General features: G+C 40.1%; 1 protein-coding gene across 5 annotated transcripts in view; it reads right to left on the bottom strand.

Annotated features, from left to right (window-relative positions):
• The window catches only part of trps1 (trichorhinophalangeal syndrome I), a 190,573-nt gene that overhangs the window by 5,542 nt on the left and 163,410 nt on the right, over positions 1-21,621 (bottom strand). For all 5 annotated transcript variants that reach the window (XM_041190040.1, XM_041190043.1, XM_041190041.1 and 2 more), the window contains one exon: positions 12,194-12,316. In XM_041190040.1, coding sequence (XP_041045974.1) covers positions 12,194-12,316 — 123 coding nt within the window. The remainder of the gene's footprint in view (positions 1-12,193; positions 12,317-21,621) is intronic.

Genomic DNA, 21,621 nt, shown 5'->3' with positions numbered 1-21,621 from the left:
GAAACGGATACACGAGTTTCACTTCCTAACAAAATAATAATTTGCTTCAATGAATTACTTAAACCATTTTACAGTGTGGAACTGCTCTAGTGCTGAAATTTCAAGCTTCAACCATTTACATTCTACAATGGATTCAAATTATTGGCATCAACTGCGACTTCTATGCTTCTTTCAATATTGGGGGAACAGTCCTCCAGGTTGGCAATGTACAAAAACATATTGGTTGGCCTGCTTAAACGGCCAATTTTAATTGGTCTGCAGGAGTCAGGGGGCAAATGCAGCTTGAGCTGGATGTCTATCATCCTGAAACGTGTATGCTACCTCATCGCAATGCCTCCACTGGCACGGCTTGTCATAGTATACAAGTCTATTCCATATTTAACATACAAATGTTAGTCTTTAGAATATGAAAATCAACGAGCATGTCTTATGATATTTGGTTTATCATGTGCAAAAGGAAGTCATCCTTTGTTTGTGATGCAGCTTTTGTAAATAGGTCTCGGTTGGTTCAGCTCATCTGCTACTGAAACCCTCATTCATAGCTCTGTTACCTTTGGACTTGAATATTCCAACACACGTCTGGCTGGTCACCCACATTCTACCCTCCGTAAACATGAGGTCATCCAAAACTCTGTTGCCCAAGTCTTAACCTGCAGTATGTGCCATTTCCCATCATCCCTGTGCTCTCTGACCTACGCTGGCTCCTGGTCAAGCAATGTCTTGATTTTAAAGTTCTTGGCCTCGTTTTCTGGTCCCTCCATGGCCTCGCCCTTCCATGTCTCCATGGTCTCCTCTGGCCTTGAAGCCCTTCAGGATATTTGTGCTTCTCTAATTCTAATCCTCCTGCGCATCCCAGGCTTTGGTCGCTGAGCCCCAGGCTTGCAGTACCCTCTCTACCTCGCTTTCCCTCTTTGAGACACTCCTTTGAGTCTGCCTCTTGATGAGATTTTGGTCATCTGGCCTGATTCTCTTGTGTGATTTGGTGTCAAGCTTTGTCTTTGATGCTCCTGAGAAACACCTTAGGATGCTTTCATTAAGTTAGAGGTGCTTTATAAATACAAAGTGTTGCTGCTGTTGAAATGAAAGCCACTGCATTATCCAATGGAAAAATATATGTTCATACATCTACAAAGAATCTATGAAGAATGCAGTGCTGTTCTAACTTAATTTGGTGTCATTTTTATGCTGTAGTATTTTGAAGGTCATATGGCTACCGATATATTTCTCTTAATGAAGCACTTTCTAATGTTTTGGTTGGCTCTGGGCTCAGGAGAAGGCTTGCTCCAAATCGCTATCCAATGCCAAATGCCGGGACGTCATGTAAGTCGACATCAGGTGAGAACAAGATCAGCCTTAGTCATGATGCCTCCCATGGAGGAATAGTTTAATAACACTTCGGTCTAAATATTATGAATGACTGCATATTGGTTGAGAGAAGCTTTTCCTGCTGCCAATGTAATTCAGGAAGTCACAGGTACATTGTCCACAATTTTTCATTCATGGGATACAATGGATGGAAAATCAGAGTCACTGCACCTGAGGCTTTCCGAATTGTACTGGCAGCAGGCGAGGTTCCTCACTGCCAGCAAATACCTGGAAAGCTTAGGCCTTGATGCTCAGGCTAACACAAGAAGAACAAAACCTTGGTGAGAGGACAGAGCCCTGACAGTCTCTATAAAACATACACCATCCAAGTGAGTGCCTTCAGGGGAGGATGCTAGAAAAAGCGAGTGGCAGAATCTTCACAAGTTAGACTTTTCTTCCTTCTATCATCTCACACCTAGAACAGCCATCAGATAATATTTCATTGCTAATGTGTGACAATATTTCAAACAGATAAGCCTAGTTTTTTTTAACTGGAGTGCTTTCTTTGTAATTGCTACACACATAGTGATTGCTTATTGTATGATATACAGGTCACTTCATCAGAACCAAGGTCACAAAATGCAGTATAACCATTTTACTGCAATTGCGGAAATTTGGCAGTAACATCCATAAAGACAGCTTAGTTATTAAATGTGTCTCAGTGTTGTTCTTTTCAGGTTCAACAATCAGTTCTTACTGACGGCAACACTGAAATGCCGATGAGAGTTCTGGTAGCTGCCCCGAGGAAAAACAGAATCGTGTGAGGTCATTTTGCTCGGAATTGCTTTGGTTAGACTGGTAGACTAGCATGACGCCAAGGAAGGGAAGAAGAAGAAGAAAGGAGAAGCAAAATAAAGGCAAGGATAAATGAGAAGGAAAGAGAGAAAGACATCAGAGAGAAGCAAGCAAAACAGAGATGCAATAAGGCAAGTAAACAGCGATATAAATGTTTCAATCTAATTTTTCTGTACTGCTGTAAGTGAGGACACTCCCAATACACAAATATATAGTTGACGTTTCGAGTGCTGCCAGACCTGCTGAGTTTTTCCAGGTAATTCTGTTTTTGTTTTGGATTTCCAGCATCCGCAGTTTTTTTGTTTTTAACACAAATATATAGTTGCACGGCTTCCATTGTGTAACCAATTGTGTTTACTAATGAAAATAAATGACACAGTGATCCGGAACTTGCAGCTGTAATTATGGTGAAACTGTTAGCATTCGTTGTCATTACTCTGCAAAACTGACAGCAACTTTTGCTGTCCACACATGCGCAATTGAACATGGATATATGGAAGATGCTGTTAGTGACACTCTGCTCTCCACAGGGTGTTCTGTTGCAGTCTTAGCAGATACAATCAATATAGAACCAGTAATTTGACATTAACTTTCACTTTTTAAGAACTGTTCTCAAAATGTTACACCTTGTAATGTGAGTTTTTAACTGCATATTAAGCCTTAATTATTATCAATTCTCTGATCCTGAAAAATGAAATTTACAGTTATGGAGCATCATTCCCTTTTAACATTTAAAAATTCCATGATTTTTAAAACAATAAAAGTTATTTTTTTAAAGCTCATCAATGATATTTCAACTTCTACCTTAACCCCATGTGCATGCCCCAATCTTTATTTCACTTTCTATGGAATGTTTAAAAAGTGAATGATAATCTAAGCTTTTTAATTCCTGGCTTGCAGTCTGTGAGAATCCTTCAATCTGACTGGCTGATCAACCTGCTTGATGATTTCACTGTGGCTGGATACCACAGTCCCCTTATCGCTGGCATCAAATTAAAATTTATAGGCTGAAACCAGAGATATTTCAGAAAATTTGGCATGAAATAGAGCAAAGGATGGGGCAAGGCAAAGAAATCAGTTGGTTAAAATTTAAAAAACACAATTCCATTGATCAAAACCAGTACCAGTTAAAGCAGGATCATAGGATTAAAGCTCAAAGTACAAAGTAATGAAAAATTAAGCACAGATATCTGAAGAAGCCTCTTTATGAAAAGGGTGAAAAATGTCTAGAATAATCTGTCAGGCAAGGCAGTAGGTCCTGAAGTTCTAGAAGACTTTCTATGTCAATGGAATTGTGGCAGAAATGGACACCCAGCCATTGTAGACCTGGTCTCAAATTTTGGGCACATGATCATTATTGTCAAAGCGGGCTGAACATGGCTATAAGGGTGCAGAGGTGCGCATTCCGACAAGTGTGGGAAATTGGAACAGCACCATGCCACTCTCACAAGAGAGCAGGAGGTCCTTGACACATTGAAAAGGAAAAGGTTCTGTTTTTATATCCTAGCAGTCAAATGGGGAAGATAATTGTCCCCCTCTGGGTTTGATTACCTCCTTCCTGTAGCTTGGCCTAAATAGCCAAGTGGTTATGGTACTGGGCTTGTAACCCCAAGATCAAGAGTTCAAATCTCACCATGGCAAATTGTGAAACAATGTAATTTCATCTGAATAGGAACAGATGGAAACGTGTTTGTACTCGAAAGAGTTACCTCCTTCCTGTACAGCTTGGGGCCTTTCCAAGGCCCTAACTGGACTCATGGCTGCTTTCAGCTGGTAAATTCCATTGAACCTTACAAAGGTACACCTAGGGTACCCAGGAATTGCATGAGGCATTACCTTTGATGTAGAGAGGGGACTGCACAAGGAAGACATGCACATGTTACTTCCACCCCACCAGCAGTCTGAGTTTCTTCCACAGGATAAAATCCTAACAGAGTTGGATCTGCCTCCACAAGGTGACCACTCGCTGTTCTTTTTAGCTCCCAGAATTGCAGGGTCACAAACATTATTGGGCTTCAAAAGCATTTCAATGTGAAACGTAGGGAGTTAGAACATCAGTGGAATATGCGCTTTCGTAGATTGAGTGGCTTTTGTCATTTTTGACTTATGTTCAATATCACAGCCAATAGAAAAACTGTCACATGAAATGTTGCTTTACAGCCTAATAAAATCTCACTCCAAGTGTCAACCACTGCCATTCTTCCCAATAGTCAATTGCTAACAACTGGGCATAAAATTCTTAGACATTAATGATGATCACTGCTATTGCCAAGTTATTATTTCCAGCTGCAGACAATACATTATGAAATGTAAATGCCAAAACTTAAATAAAGCCAGTCCAGATAAGTGGAACATGTGTCTTACAACTAGATGGTTGCGGGGTCATTTTTTGTTACCACCCATTACTCAAATGTACCTGTTGGTGCTCTTCCAGGAACTGGATAATGGACAGAATCTAGTTCTGTATGTAGCCCATCAGGTACCAATGATATGTGGAATAAATAGATTCTGCCTTCAAGGTTTATTGACCCAGGTTTTAGGGTCAGAAGCGAGGGAACAGCACTTGACGGTCCTCACACTGACAGCCACCTACAACGCTTCATGGGCGTTTGAGTATCAACATTCAGCATGGCGCCCTCTACTGGAGATCAATGGCTTGTATCAGCATGGCAAGAGTCAGAATGGCTCTTCAACCAACTGGATTGAAGAATCCTCAGTGAGCCGCACAGAGTCTAAACCAGGAACTGTAAATTAGAATATTTCATTCATTGTAAAATCTTGCACAGAAAGCAAAATAACAAAAGTTTGGATTAAGAAAGAATAAGACAGAGTCACAAAGACTAAGTTTAAAAAAACATTTTTAGTTTTTTTAAATCTCCAACACAGAATAAATTCTGAAAGAATAAAACTTAACACTTGTTTAATTAAATTATCAGTGCCAAGTGAGGTTATTTGGCAATAATCATAACTGATCATGCCATTAAAAATAAAATCACTTACACCTGAATGTACCTCCTCTAAACTTTTCTGTCGTGTTTAATAGGGAACCAGTGGGCAAGTACAGCAACTTCATACTGCTACATGGATTTTAATGCTAATTCTATTGGTGAGATACTGGTGTAGCAAAGCTCTGGGAGAGCAGTGTAAATCAGACAGCAATTTCCCTATTTCTGCATTTAACTGTACGATACAAACTCAAAGCTGCTTTTGGATTTTCTCCATAATAAATATGAATACTAATAGCCTCGTTATTAATGCAAGATCCGGACCAGTATATTAGTGCTTAAATTTGAAAATTCTCTTCCCAAAATGGCTGGACCTATCAGTGGTACTGATGGAAATCCAGACACTGTAGCACCAGAAGAGGTAGGGTGCCACTTAAGAGGGTGGAAGAGCCCCGGCAATTGCAATAAATCTTCCAGTGAAGGCCCAAGTTGACAATGGGGATTTCAACACAAATGGAATTAGGACATAACGGAGGGAGTGAAGGCCATTACTGGATGTTGCTCTTTCATTGGAAGACTTCAGGGTATTCCCACCACTACCATTAAAGTCCACTCAATGGTCTCTGATTGCAATGGTAAGAGAAGTAGGTTGGAGGGAAAGGAGCCATGAACCCAAGTTGTTTCCTTGCTTGCATTTTAAGGCAATGGGCAGGGAAGGGATGGCAAATATTTGTCCCTGCAGGGAAAGAGGGAGAGAAATTAAGCAGGCAGCTATTAGTCGGCTTTGCCAGTTTATATAGTTTCCTGTATGCACTGTTGTCCACCTAATTCAAGGAAGGACAGCATGAGGAAAATCCAGGCCATGGACCTTGCTACTCAGACATAAGGTGGTTTTAGAGAAGATACAGGTGACTGCTTCCAAAGCCTTTGTATCGCAGAGGTCTTTAAAATTAGGAAAGGTTTTGATAGAGTAGATAGAGAGAAAACGTTTTCACTTGTGGGGAAGAGTATAACTAGAGGCCATCAATATAGGACAGTCGCCAAAAAATCCAACAGGGAATTCAGAAGAACCTTTTTTACCCAAAGAGTGATGAGAATGTGGAACTCACTAGCACAAGCAGTGGCTAAAGTGTTACAATTATGAGGTTTGTAAGATTTGTTATGTTTTGGAAGTGTGTCTTTAACTTAAGGTAAAATGAAAGGGATCATGTGACCTGTTCTGAAGTCTGCCTAACAGCAAGCCTGATTGGCTTGATTGTTGGAGATTAAAGGGGACCCAGATTGTTTTACTAGGTGTTTACGCTTGGAGACAATGACACCAGACTGCATGCTAACAGTGGATTGACTGAGACTCTCCAAAGTCCCAGAATTGTTGAGAATATCAGGTTGTTAACAGTTGTGCTTTAAACTGTCCATTTACTTTCAAGATGAGAGTGAGCATGTTGGCTTCTCAAGGTTCGTTAATCAGCATTTCACCTGGATGCAAGAACCATATGATTCACGTTGCCATGGAGATGAGCTTCAAGAGGAGAAGGGATTCTAAGATATCCCTGAAACTCTCAGGCAATTTGCAGGATCCAGGAGAGGGAGAGCAGCTACAAGTAGCATGATGCTGTGGTTCACCATTCAGGAATGTGGGTGAGAACTCACGCTCAGAATGGAAAGACCAAATTTCTGGGGACCAAAACATGGCTGGAGGATTTGCCCAACTTTATCTAGAGGGAGCAGTCTCCAGGAAAACTTGCATCGTGAAAGACATTTCTGGAGTAAAAAATTTCCAACCTGAAAGTGGAAAGATCAGAAGTAAACCCTTGGGAGCTAAGAATCAATTTGGACAGATTTCGGAAAAACTTAATGTCTTCTTAGAGAACAGTTTAATGTATACCAGCAAAGTATGTTTTTCTCACTTGTGCTAAAAATGAGGAGGGTATTCTGTTTAGTGGTTTAAAGTATAAGTTTCCCCACAGTGTTCAGTCAATAGTGCTTTCAGTTGTTTGTTACAGTAAATGTCTTAAAATATGAGATCTTGTGCCATCCTTTCAGCTATTTACTGGAATTTCAAGTTTCTTTTTAAAAGTTATCAGTCTTTTTGGAGACCGTAACAAAATTGGGAACCGTTATAGGATTTCAAATCCACAGGCTGAAATGAGTACACTGGGTTTGGTCAGAGTTTAAATGAGCAAGATTTTACAATGACCTTTGCTGTATTTGTTAAAAAGTTTAAATAGTTACGGTTTTTGCTGAATATATCTCTCCTCAAAAGAGAGGACTCATCTTCGAGTTAACCAAGGTTAATTTTAAAGCAGTGGTATAAAAGTTGAAAATAGATTTAAAAGTAGGTGCTAAGAAAGCAGAAATAGTTGCAGTATTGGCTCAACACTTGACCTTGAAGAAGAAAAAGATAATCCAGATAAAACACAGCTCGAGTTGACTGGGATTCAGTTGCAAATAAAACAACTGGAATTGGAGTCAGGCAAATAGGGAAAGAGATAGAGAATTTCAAAGAGTAAAAGAAAAGGAAAGCCCTGTATTGCAAAAGAAAGGAAAGCCATTAAATTTGAACTGGATGGGTTTCAATTACGTGAACAAGGAGTAGCTGGCAGGCTTGACAATGATTTAGATTTAACACCTGGTTTTGGTTTGGCAAGAATATTTGCCTGGTGCCTAAATTCAGTGAGGAAGGAGTTGAAATGTAAATGTAAATTACTATGAAGTTAGTGCCCACAAAAAATTGGACAATTCTATTACAAAGTATTTTAGTAGGGAAAGCATAAGAGGTTAATTAAAATATTTCAGATGAACATTTGCAGACTATGATACAGTTAAGACATTTGTGCTTAAAGCTTATGAGATTGTTCCAGAAGCTTATAGGCAGAAGTTTAGAAATCTGGGGAAGAGGCAGAATCAGACTTTTGTGAAATTTGCTAGAGAAAAGAATGATGCTTGATTGATGGTTTAGAGTAATGAAACGTGAAAACCTCAGAAAGATATTGTTACTGGAAGATTTTACAAACAGTATTCCTTCAGGAATCAGGTGTGAAATCAAAGACCATAAAGTTTCTAAAATAAGGGAAGCTGTAGTTTTGGTTGTTAGTTATGAACTATTCCACAAACACACAGGATGCAGCTGACCCTTGTTTGCAAACCCACAGAGAAGCTGGAGAGATAAATGAGTTGATAACGAAAAAAACGCTAATTACCATTTGGAGAATGGCAAAACTGAAAAGACAGGTATTTCTCAGAGTTGTGAAAGAGACAGGCTGGGAGATAAATATGATTTCAGGAGACCAATGTGTTACTTTTACCATAAGGTGAGGTGAGAATGACTGCCCTTGTCATCAAGGCAGCATTTGACTGAGTGTGGCATCAAGGAGCCCCAGCAAAACCAAAGTCAATGGGAATCAGGGGAAAACTTCTCCATTGGTTGGAGCCATATCTAGCACAAAGGAAGATGGTCCCAAGACATCACTGCAGGTGTTCCTCAGTGTTCAAAGCCCAACCGCCTTCTGTTGCTTCACCAATAACCTTTCCTCTATCATAAGGTCAGAAGTGAGGACAGTTGCTGACGATTGCACAATTTTCAGCATTATTGGAGGCTCCTCAAATACTGAAACAGTCCATGGCCATATGCAGCAAGATCTGACAACATTCAGGCTTAGACAGATTAGTGGCAAGTAACATTTGCGCCATGCAAGTGTCAGGCACTGGCCATCTCCAACAAGACAGAATCCAACCATCTCCCCTTGACTTTCAATGACATTGCTATCGCTGAATCTCTGACTAACAACATCCTGGGTTACCATTGACCAGAAACTAAACTGGACTAGCCATATAAATGCCATGGCTACAAAAGCGAGACAAAGGCTGGGAATTCTGCGATGGGTAACTCACCTCCTGACACCCCAAAGTCTGTCCGCCATCCACAAGCCCAGGAGTGTGATGGAAAACTCTCCAATTGCCTCAATGAAGACTGCTCCAACAACACTCAAGAAGCTCAACACCATCCTGGACAAAGCCTTAAACATTCACTCCCCCAGCAGTGTGCACAATCTACAAGATGCAACTCACCAAACAGCACTATTCAAACCTGTGACCTCTACCTCCTAGAAGGACAAGGGTTGCAGATGCATGGGAACACCACCACCTGCAAGTTCCCCTCCGAGCCACATACCATTCTGACTTGGAAATATATCGCCGTTCCTTCACTGTCATTGGGTCAAAATCCTGGAGCTCCCTTCCTAACAGCACTGTGGATGTACCTACACCACAAGTACAGCAGTTCAAGAAGGCAACTCACCACCACTTTCTCAAGGGCAATTAGAGATGAGCAGCAAATGCTGGCCTACACAGCGATGCCCAAATTCCATGAAAGAATAAAAAAAGACAGGACATGGGAAAGCCAACTGCTGGAAATTGAAAGCTAAGACAGTAGCTTCTGTGGGCATGTCCAGTGCTTCTCCAGAAAATGCTGCATCAGTGAGTGAAGTTTGTGGTAAACCGATGCGATCTAATGTATTTACAGTGGGTGTAAATTGGGACATAAAAGATGATGGGAGTTCCTATATTTGAGGGTGCTCTATTTTTTTTCTTTTGGGGAGCCAAAAAGATTGTTATTCTTAGAGTTACAGGGTCCGCTCAAAGGTTGATCCTGGCAAAAGACCTGAATTTCTCTCCAGACAGTTCACTAAATAAAAGTATATTGATATAGGGTATTGCTGGAAACAGTTTTCCTATTCCATCGTATATGAGTCTGTTTTAGTTGAAGTGGTGCTAAAATTACCTTTTAATGATATTGACTTCATGACAGGGAATGGCCCGTCAGGAAACAGAATGCTGACACCTACAGGGATGGCAGGTAAATCCATTGAAACTGACAGAATACTAAAGAAATCAGGGACTATTTGTAATCCTGGTATAAAATGTATTATTTCGACTAAAGATGTGTCCAAGGAATCAAAAGTTCAAACTCCTGAAATTGAAAAGATACTGAAGCCTCAGATTGACATTAAAGACTTCGAACCAACTGGTAACGAGTTGAACTTGCCTGCAGACCCTAAGCCACAGGTGTCAAAACACAATACAGCAGCAGAATTCCAGGCTAATGGATAAAGAGAGACAGTCCTTTCAACCAAAATGACTTGGCTCTAACTGATGCTGTTACTGTGGAGCTGAGGATAGATTTGAGTCCGAGAATGGAAAATAAAGTTGCAAAATGAAAAATCTATGAGTCTTGCTCAGAAGGAATTGGACAGAGCTCGTTCTGAATGCAAAGGTGAAAAACAGAGAGAATGTAAAAGAATGTGAAAGCTGATTAAAAGAATATCAGCTTATTTTTTATCAGAACGTCGAAGTAATCTCAACAAGAATCTTAAAGAAGTGAAGGCAAGCCGTAAGCCTGAATTTAAATAGGAGAAAGAGGACTCGGACAGTTGGCTAGCTGAACCTTTTTTAAAAAATGTGATTAAACAACCTGCTCTGAAAGAGAAGGATAATCCAAAGACTGAGTTAAAAAGTGAACGCCCTGGCAACAATGTAAGGTCAGGTTTCAAAAATAAAGGAAATGCTGAATCCAGAGGCTAAAATGCATTCTGACAGAGAATTTCTTCTTCATCTACCATTTACACCTGTTAGTACACAAAAGCCAAAGGAACTATCAAAAGTGAACAATATTGTTCTTGACAAGGTTAATCAAACCAGACCAAGGATACAATTGTTGAATCAAGGACATGGAAACATTGAGAACTTTAATCATCATGAAAAGGGAGATATTTTATGATGCATCTTGGAAGATGAAGCCACTAGCAGTGACATAAATTTTCAATAGAGAGGAAGAACTTTAAAAATCAACATAAAGTGGGCTTTAGCTCCTAATTATTACATGCATTTGGTTGATACAGGTTAAACATCATGATGCTGTCAGGGTGGATTGTTTAATGGAAAATGTTACAGCACGTGGGAGAATATTCTTTGTTAAATGATATGTAGTAAGTTAGTTATTGAAGTGTACTAAATGTTATAAGTTGTTATATTTTGGATAGTATTTATGTAAACGATGGTGATAACTTCACATTCTCTATGGGGGGCGGTGGAGGGGGGGAGAAATCTCAAAAAAACTCACCGTGAAAGACAGTTCTGGAGTTAGAAGTTTCAGGTTTGGAAACGAAAAAGATCAGAAGTAAACACTCAGGAGCTAAGAAGCACTTTGGAATGATTCCTGGAGTACTGAATGACTCTGTAAAGGACAGTGTAACGTATACCTGAGAAGTGTTTTCTCTGTTGTGCAAAAAATAAGAAGGGGCCTATTCCATTCCGTGGTTTGAAATATATGTTACAACAAACAACTTAAAACAGGAAATCTTGCCGTGACATCCTTTCAGCCATTAACTGGAATTTCGAATTTCCTTTGAAAAACCATCGGTTTCTATGGAAATCATAATAGACGCAGATAGTATACAGCAGACTAGATATGAGGGAGAAGGAAAAAAAGGGTTACAATGATATTTGGGAAGAGGCCTGAGTAAAGCACAAACACCAGAATGGGCTGATAGGGCCAAATAGCCTGTTTCCCTGCCATATATCCTATGTATGGATATCTATGTAGAGAAGTTCACATATTACTTTCATTTTGTGGGCAGAGGTATACAAGATGAGTACCATTAGTCCTCATTGTCACAGAAACTTAAATTGTTACCTTTTGACTGCTTCTAAATCCACAATTAATAGCTACCACTGAAATACTAGTCTGAAAACAGCTTAAGAAGTGTTAAAGACAAATCACAAAACATTTACAACAATAAATACTTCTGTTTGTGTTTTTGAATTTTTCCATTCAAACAACTTTTCCTGATTTTCATTTGAACTAATTAAATGCGACAACACACACATGCACAATTTCTATTCCGCCAGTTTTAGGTGGGGTTTAAAGAAATACATCGGATTTTCAGGTGACCCATAGTGGGAAGCCTCCTTCAAGGCAATTAAATTGCAGGCAAAGCAGTGGGATCTGATCAAATGGAATCATATCACATCTGGCCAATTGAAACAATCTTCACAAACATTTTCCCAAACAACTAATGGGTTCTTCCTACCGAATGCAGCTTCTGGTACAGGCCACATGCGTTGCATACATATCCACCGTTTGCATTCTTTCGCCAAAGAGAGGTCTTTGTGGTCAGGCAGTTGGCACAGAAGACTCCAGAGCCTCTTCGTCTCTGCAACAGCAAAAGGTCAAAGGTATATCATGTGATCAGTGAAGTTAGGACAAATCAACACAAGAGTGTTGTTTCCATTCTGGCAGAAATAACCGAGGAAACAAGTTGCTCACAATAAGGTCACTTTTAATTGTGCTTCTTCACAATAACTGAGTCTCGTTATAATAAACCGTGACAGAATAAGCATAGAAATCACATAAAAGCATCATTATAGCAATACGCAAATTCCAACAAGGTGATAATATTAATTTGGTATATATCTGCAAAAAGTTCATTATTTATGCCAAGCTCAAATAATTTTGATTTAGCAGTTCGCCATATAAAAAGGGGCAAAGCAATTTAATTTAAATGCTTTAAGTATAGTGGTGAGAAAAGTATCCTATTTCACCTTTTACTAACAATTTGTCAAATCTTTAGTAATTAAATAATACAAATGGCCGGACACATTACAAATACAAGAGTTATAACTCTCACATCAAAAGTGAAATTGTGGGTTTTTAATGACAGTTTCCCAAATGTCAGTGACAAGTGTGGAGTAAGTATTTTAAATAGTTCAATATAACTAGCAACCAACTTACTGAATGAACTACCGTGTGAGACGCTCGTGTACAAACACATAACCAACTCCATGGCTGCTTGCCCAGTTTCAACTTTGGCCTCCTGCCCCTCTTAGAACGGAGTTTAAAATCTCATATCTTAGTTATTAACCTTTTATCAATCGCTTATTTCTACATCTGCAGCATTGAACACCTCTGCTACAACCATTCCTCCAATCCAGGAGATAAAAGAACGCAAAAAGGAATTAGGGGGAGCCAGGAGATTAAAGAGCATGAGAGGGAGTAAGAGAGGAGCTGGGAGATAAAACACCACGAGAAGGAGCGAGAGAGGAGGCGGGAGATGAAAGAGTGCGAGAAGGAGTGAAAGGAGGCGGGAGATAAAAGAGCTGCTGCTGCTGGGGTGGGTCTCAGTGGATCAACCATATTTGGGTGAAAATCATGTGTGACATCATAGGGAACTATGTAAGTGATTGGTTGGTGAGAATTTTACTCGTTTTGCTGATTTACCTTTTAAATTCTGGTACAATTTATTGGTAACTAAAGTTTTCTTCATAATAAGGTTTTTGTAATAGCAGCAGTAAAACTTATTCGGAGTAGTAGGGTTTATTAATTAAAATAAATAAAAATAACCAAAACTTTAAAATAAAATAATTCAAGTAAATACCTAAAACACATAACTGTAATTAGGTAATGTACAACTTTTAAGTGTAGCTGGTACTAGCTTTTAATAAGCACAGTAAATTGTAGTAAACATAGGAATTAGTCTAAGTTAATTAAGAAAGCAATTAAATTAAATTAACTAAATAACAAAAATACAATGGCGGGACAGGTGGGAACTTCTGGTCGCCTAGGCAATCCAGGTCAAACATGTCTGCAGCAGTATGAGCAGCTAGAGGAATTCTGGATCAGGATTATTGATCTGGAAGACAACCTGCAGACACAGTGCAACACAAGGGAGGGGCAAAATACCTGGGCAGTTTGCTCCAGAAGATGGTCACGTCTCTTAGAATAGGGTCATCTGTTTTGGATAGCAATGAGGGACAAGAGGATGTGACTGTCAGTAAGGCAGGTAAAGGGTCTGAGCAGACAGTAGAGGAGGAGCTTCAGACTTTGCAATTGTCAGATACAAGACGCTTGCTCCTGTGTGGACGAAAGCGAAGTCTGCAGGTTGGATGAGCAGACTGGCCATGGTACAGGAAGCTGTTCATGCGAGGAGAGTTAAAGGGAATGTAGTGATAGTAGGGGACAGTATGGTGAGAGGGATCGACACTGTTCTCTGCAGCAAAGAGCGAGAGTCCAGGCAGCTGTGTTGCCTGTTCGGTGCCAGTGGGCGGAGGACGATCCAGTTGTTGTGGTCCATGTAGGTGCCAACGACATAGGCAGGATAAGGGAAGAGGTTCTGCATAGTCAGTATGAAGATCTTAGCGCCAAATTAAGAAGCAGAATCTCAAAGGTAATAATCTCTGGATTATCAGAGCCACATGCAAATTGGCATAGGGCAAATAAGATTAGACAGACGAATGCTTGGCTCAAAGATTGGTGTGGGAGAAGTGGGTTCTGGTTCGTGGGGCACTGGCAACAGTACTGGAGAAAGTGGGGGCTGTACCATTGGGACGGTTTATACCTGAACCATGCTGGGACCAGTGTTCTAGCGAGCTGCATAACTAGGGAAGGAGAGAGGGCTTTAAGATAAACAAGAGGGGTGAGGGATCAAGCTTGGGTAGAGGTAGCAAATCAAGAACTGAGCCAAGGCAGGGGAGCACAATAGCAATATGGGAAATGAGGGTCAGAGAATGGCAGGAAGGGACAGAGAGAATAAAAACTAAGAGCACACCAACAGTCAAGACTAGATGTTACAAAGGTAACAAAACTAAAGGCTCTGTATCTGAATGTGTGTAGCATTTATAACAAAGTAAATTAATTGATAATACACATTAAGGTGAATAAATATGATCTGATAGCAATTATGGAGACATAGCTGCAGCATGACAAGGATGGCATTGGTGCAATAGCTAGAGATTCACTTGGTTCAGAAGAATAGGATATAGAATCAGTTTAGGTGGAGATGAGGAAACATAGGGGAACGACGTCACTAGTGAGGCTGGAGGCCCCCTAACAGTGACCACAATGTAGGACAAAGTATACAAGAAGAAATATTGAGTGCTTGTGATAAAGGGATGGCAAAAATTATGGCTGATTTTTATCTACATATAAACTGGAAAATTCAGTTTGGCGGTAGTAACCTGGATGGGGTTTCATAGAATGTTTCCGAGATAGTTTCTTAGAGCAGCATGTTCTGGAGCCAACCAGACAGCAGGTTATATTTGACTTGGTATTGTATAATATGACAGGATTAACTAATGACCTCAGGGTAAAGGCACCCCTAGGTAGCAGCAACCACAATATGATTGAATTTTACATCCAGTTTGAAAGGGAGAACTAGTATTTATATTCGTAAATAAAAGCAACTATGAGGGGATGAAAGCTGAGTTAGCTGAAGTGAACTGGGATACCAGGCTAGAGGGCAGATTACTACAGAAGCAGTGGCGGACAGTTGAGGAGATATTTCAGAATATTCAGTATAAATAGATTCTTACTATGAAGAATAATTCTAAGGGGAGGGTCCACCATCTGTGGTTAACTAAGGTAGTTAAGGAAAGCATCAAACTTAAGGAAAAAGCATATAACTGCGCAAAGATGTGGCAGGTCAGGTGATTGGTCAGAATATAAAGAATGGCAGAGAATGACTGAAAGGTTAATCAGGAAAAAGAAATTAAAGTATGAGAGGAAGCTAGCTAGAAATGCAAAACACAGATAGCACGAGCTTCTACAGGTATCTGAAAAGGTAAAGAGTAAGTAAAGTGAGTGTTGGTCCTCTAGAGAGTGACAATGGGGATTTAATAGTAGATAATAAGGAAATAGTGGATGAAATGAACAAATAGTTTGCTTCTGTCTTCAATACAGAGAATACATAAAACATTACTGTAATCGCTTTAAATCAGGAGGTGGAAGGGAGAGGGGAACTTGGTGAAATTACCTACACTAGGGAAGTGGTACTGAACAATCTGATGGAGCTGCACGCTGCCAAGTCCCCGGGTCCTGATGGACTCTATCCTAGAGCCTTAAGAGAGGTGGCTAATGAGATAGCAGATGCATCGGTGTTAATTTTTCAAAATTCTCTAGATTCTGCAAAGATTCCATCAGACTGGAAAGTAACAAATTTAACCCCTCAATTCAAGAATGAGGGAGGCAGAAAACAGGAAACTATAGGCCAGTTAGTTTGGCATCTGTCGTGGGGAAGGTGTTAGAATCGACCATTAAAGAAGTCATAGCTGGGCACTTGGAAAAACTGAAGGTAATCAGGAAGAGTCAGCCTGGCTTTGTGAAAGGGGCATCATGTTTAAACAATTTATTGGAGTTCTCTTAAGAAGTAACATGTGCTGTGGATAAATGGGAACTTGTAGACAGGCTGTATGTGGGCTTCTAGAAGGCATTTGATAAGATGCCACATCAAAGGTTATTGTGGAAAATAAAAGCTCATGGTGTAGGTGGTAACTTATTAGCATGGATAGAAGATTGGCTGGCTGGCAGAAAAAAGAATATGCATAAATGGGTCTTTTTCTGATTGGCAGGATCTGACAAGTGGGGTCCTGCAGGGGTCTTGGGCCTCAACTTGTTACAATTTATATCAAATGACTTAGATGAGGGATGCGAAGGCATGGTAGCTAAATTTGCAGATGACAGAAAGATAGGTAGGAAGTAGGTTGTGAAGAGGACATAAGGAGGCTGCAGACGAACATAGATAATAGTTGCTTGGTCATACAGAACTTGAGTATTGCCGAAAAGAGAGACATGTCTAAGCTTTATGTCTTGCGAGCATCAGGACACTTCGCAAGAATACCACTAAAAGGAGAAAATGACAATTTATACTGTACGTGCAGAGAGTGCTGATTGGTTGGAAAGTGGATTCAAATACAGGTAGGTTGAGTGAGTGGGCAAGAATCTGACAGATGGAGTATAATGTGGGAAAATGTGAAGTTGTTCATTTTGGCAGGGAGAATTAAAAAAAGCAGAGTATTACTTAAATGAAGAATGACTGCAGAATTCCAAGGTACAGATGGATCTAGGTGTTCTAGTACACGAGTCACAAAAAGTTAATATGTAGGTACAGCAAGTTATTAAGGCGGCTAATGGAATGCCATCCTTTATTATGAGGGGATTTGAACATAAAAATAAGGATGTCATGCTTCAGTTATACAGGGCATTGGCGAGACCAAATCTCGAATATTGTGCAGTTTTAGTCTCCTTATTTAAGGAAGGATGTATTGCAGGGGGTTCAGAGGAGGTTTATTAGATTGATACCCGGAATGAGCGTGTTGTCTTATGAGGAAAGATTAGACAGGCCAGGCTTTTTTCCACTGGCATTGAGAAGAGTGAGGGGTGACTTGATTGAAGTAGATAAAATCCTGAACGGTCTTGACAAGGTGGATGTGGAAAGGATGTTTCTTCTTGTGGGTGAGTTGAGAACTAGGGGGCACAGTTTTAAAATTAGGGATTTCCCTTTTAGGGCAGAAATGAGGAGAAATGTTTTCTCTCAGAGGGTTGTGCGACTTTGGAACTCAGCCTCAGAAGGCAGTGGAGGTGGGATCACTGAATATCTTTAAGGCGGAGGCAGATTGCTTCCCTTGCCTAGCAAGAATCAAAGTTCCCTGGGGATAGATGGGACTGTGGAATTCAAAACACAAACAGATCAACCATGATCTTATTAAATGGTGGAGCAGGTTCAAGAGGCTGAATGCCCTACTTCTGCTCCTATTTCGAATGTTCTTATGTCCTTGACTCCTTACCTAGTCCTCTTTCATCATCAGATGTGACTTATCCAATGCCCTCCTTGTTAGGTCACAGCCTTCACTTACCATTCATCTCAAATGATCCAAGCTCTTCTGCCATATTCTTTCATTTGTTGAGATGTGCCAGCCTTTCACATCTGTACTTAATGACCTAAACTGGCTCCCTAATAGATCAAATTTTAAATAACACATCCTCATTTGCAAATCCCTCCATGGGCTAATATTGCTCCTCTCTACATCTGCAATTTTCTGCAGCCTCCAGTTTCCTGACTCTAGCTTTTCTTGGTGATAAAGCCTTCAGCTGTCTTGGCCCTGCTCTCAAACTTGCTTCCTAAACCCTTCCTGCTCTCGAACTCTTTTCCCAATTTTAAAGGCCTTTCCAATCAAACTTTTGGTCACTTCTCCTGACCATCCTGCAAAGGCGTGGAACCTATCCTTTTCTAGGGTATCAAATTTTGAGCTGCTCCATGTTAAAGGCACAATTTTAACTTTAAGAAATAGAAGAACGAACCTGTATTTGTATAATGCCTTTCTTGATCTTAGGACATATTAAAGCACTTTACAGCTAATTCCATATTTTTGAACTGTAGTAATAATGTGCTCAAGTTTCTAAAGTGGAATTTGAACTCTCAACCTTCTAAGAGGACTGACTTTTTGTGGTCCCACAAGGCAAGTTGGAAGGTGAGAGCAGGAGCCAAGTTGGAAAATAGCATATTGGGTCAGCCACCTGACGTGCTCCTACATCCGAGTGATCCTGCAAGGAGTGGGGTTGACACAACAGAGGCTAGTCAGCAGCAGCTGCTAATCACCAATTAGTCCCATTGATGGGCTGATTGAGGGGAAGTGGGTGGCACTGCTGGGATCTTCCCGACAGTGGAGATACTGGAGCCTGGCATTTAACTTGAGGCGCCCTCTGGCAGAAGGCAGGTGGAGGCATCGACACTCACTCATTCCAGCGCAGACTCGCTGAGATACAACAGTCGCAGCCACAAGCCACCCTGTTAACCCTACACAATGATGAAATGACGGCTGTCGTCATGCATGATTTTTAATTTTTCACAATGTAGTAGAGAGCATTTTGAGGCACCCTCGCAGTCTCCTGCTTGCCTCTGCAGTGCCCACCTCTCCCAGTGGGGCTGCAGGCCTTCCTACTGACTCTCCAACTTCCCAAATCCATCAGTCGTCCTTAACTGGATGGTGTACCCTGAGAGGCTCCCTTAATTGGTTGCCTCCAGAAAGATTGCAACCAACATCCCATCACAACTACTTGCAGCTTTCAGACCCAGAATTCAGGCTGTGTCTGGATTGTGACCCCATCAGGAAAATTCAGCCCAGAGTGTCACCTCTGAGCCAAAGCCTAATCTCTTTTTCAATAGGTTAATGCTTCTGTTTAAATTGCAGACGAAGGAATTTCATATGAACATGTAAAATGGTAATATGCTAATGTTACACAGCGTGAAAGGCATTACTCATTCTTCTGCACCCGTAATGCCTCTATTTCTCATTTGCCCCTGCATGGTAGGTTTCAGTTACTAAGGAAAAATGAAATATGGAAATTTAGGATAAGAAGCATGCTTTAATGTTTATTTGTTTAAAATATAATAGCAGATATTTGAATTTTACATGCTTGAAAACAGGTTTCAGAACTCAATCACTTTCTGCAGGTTTGTGGGGTCAGTGGAGCTTAACTTATGGCAATAGTTTAACATTATCATATTGCATAATTGATGATTATTTAGAATTTTTTGTTGCTTACCTTTAAACAAAGTGGGGTTTGCTCCAAATATTTTACTTGCATGACAATTCTATACCAAATAAATTTCCATTTCCAGTCATTCTGACATTTTCCTCATTATATTGAACATAAAGTATAAAGCAACTGCACTGAGCAGAGTGATTTGACACATGCACAACAATCCTGGGATGCAGGTTTCGCTGGCAGGACGAGGATTTACTGCCTAACCCTAATTGCCCTAGAGAAGGTGGTGGTAAGTCGCTTTCTTGAACTGCTGAAGTCTGGCTGGTGATATTAGCCCCTCAGTGCTGTGAGGGAACGAATTCCAGAATTTGAATCCAGCGATAGTGAATGGGCAGTGATATATTTCCATGTCAGGATAATGTGTGACTTGGAGGGAACCTACAGGCTGTGGTGCTCCTATATACCATGCTACTCCTGCTCTTCTAAGTAGTAAAGGATGCAGATTTTGAAGGTGCTGTTGAAGAAGCCTTGGTGAGTAGCTGCAGTGCATCCTGTAGGTGGTGCACACTGTAGCCATGGTGAGCCGATGGTGTAGAGAGTGAATGTTTAATGTGGTGGATGGGGTGGCAGTGAAGCAGGCTGCTTTGTTCTGGATGCTGTTGAGCTTAAGTGTTGTTGAAGCTGTACTCACCAGGCAAATGGAGAGTATTCCATCACACTCTTGACTTGTGCCTTGTAGATGGTGGACAGGCTTTGGGGAGTCAGCTGGTGAGTTACTCACCATAGAAAATCCAGTCTCTAATCTGCTCTTGTAGCCACAGTGTTTATATAGTATAGTGTATACTGCATATATGTATATTATGCATTACAAAGCTGCACTGAAAGATTTTGGTTACTATGAACATATTGCAAGCTTTTTTTTGAAAGCTTCTTATAGACTTTCATCTGTTTCAATATTCCTGATTTTACAGATAGAGATAAGAATGAAACCATTGCTCTTTAAATATGTTCAAGATTTGTGGTCTGATCATTTTGTACATACACATGTGAATCAATCATGGCTTCATTCTGCCCTACCACTGAGTTCTAGATCCAGGGAAACAATAATAAAGTAATACCTTTTCATTTTTGCAACCATAATTTTAGGTCCCTGCTAAATCCCTAAATTAGAATAAAAACAAAATACTGCAGATATTGGAAATCTGAAATAAAAACAGAAAATGTTGGAAAAACTTAGCAGGTCTGACAGCATCTGAGGAGAGAGAAACAGAGCTAACGTTTTGAGTCTGTATGACTCTTCTTCAGTGCTCTGAAGAAGGATCATACAGACTCAAAACGTTAACTCTGTTTCTCTCTCCATAGACCCTAAATTAAAATGTCTTCCCTCTGCTGACCATAAGGTGCTAAGCGGAATAAACTTGGACAATCTCAACCCAGTCCTAATGAAGTAAAAAGCCAAAGTTACAGGGATATACAGAATAGCAATGAAAACTGTACATGCATTGTGGAAACAGTGGAAATTATTAAAATACCTTCAAAAACTTCTATACCATTGAAACACAAATAAAAATTTTAGAATTCCATCTTAAATGTAGATATACTACAGCATGGTCAACAATGGGTTTCTCATAGTTGAAGTATTTATAACATCTGATTGCTTCCAAAGGCAGATCATCTGTATGTATAGAAGAAAGGGTTCTTATTTTCGTAAGACTCGATTGCACAGCCCCTGCTAAGCTGTCCTTCCAGGGTATACAACACCCGTTGGACGATGCCAGATAGTGGACGTCATTTCATGAAAAGTGTAATTTATTATTGAACAAATTATGCAAATATTTCATTAGATTATAATAGGTTGCTTGAATTTTTCAGGACAATTATAGTTGAGCCAGAAATACAGATGCAAATTTTAAATAATTTCAGGTTCAAGCCTACTCAATAACTCTCAAGAACAAACCTCTGTTCATCTCCTTTATCAATTCTTCCTCTTTTGCCAAGGGAACAGAACCATTTTTTAAAAAATTGCTTACTTATGTTATTTACAGTTCTAAATGGGAGAAATTAGTAGACAGAGAAAGTTGGTTTTAACTTAGTGATAGTCCATTATAGCAGCATTAACCTTCCAATAATAGTGCTCACATTTTGGTGCAACATTAAAAACTCTGAGCACAAGGCAGCTGCATCAAGTGATGTAAAATA

The sequence above is a fragment of the Carcharodon carcharias genome, chromosome 6 (genome assembly GCF_017639515.1).
Source record: "Carcharodon carcharias isolate sCarCar2 chromosome 6, sCarCar2.pri, whole genome shotgun sequence".
NCBI lineage: Eukaryota > Metazoa > Chordata > Chondrichthyes > Lamniformes > Lamnidae > Carcharodon > Carcharodon carcharias.
This window is presented reverse-complemented; position numbering and strand designations above follow the sequence as displayed.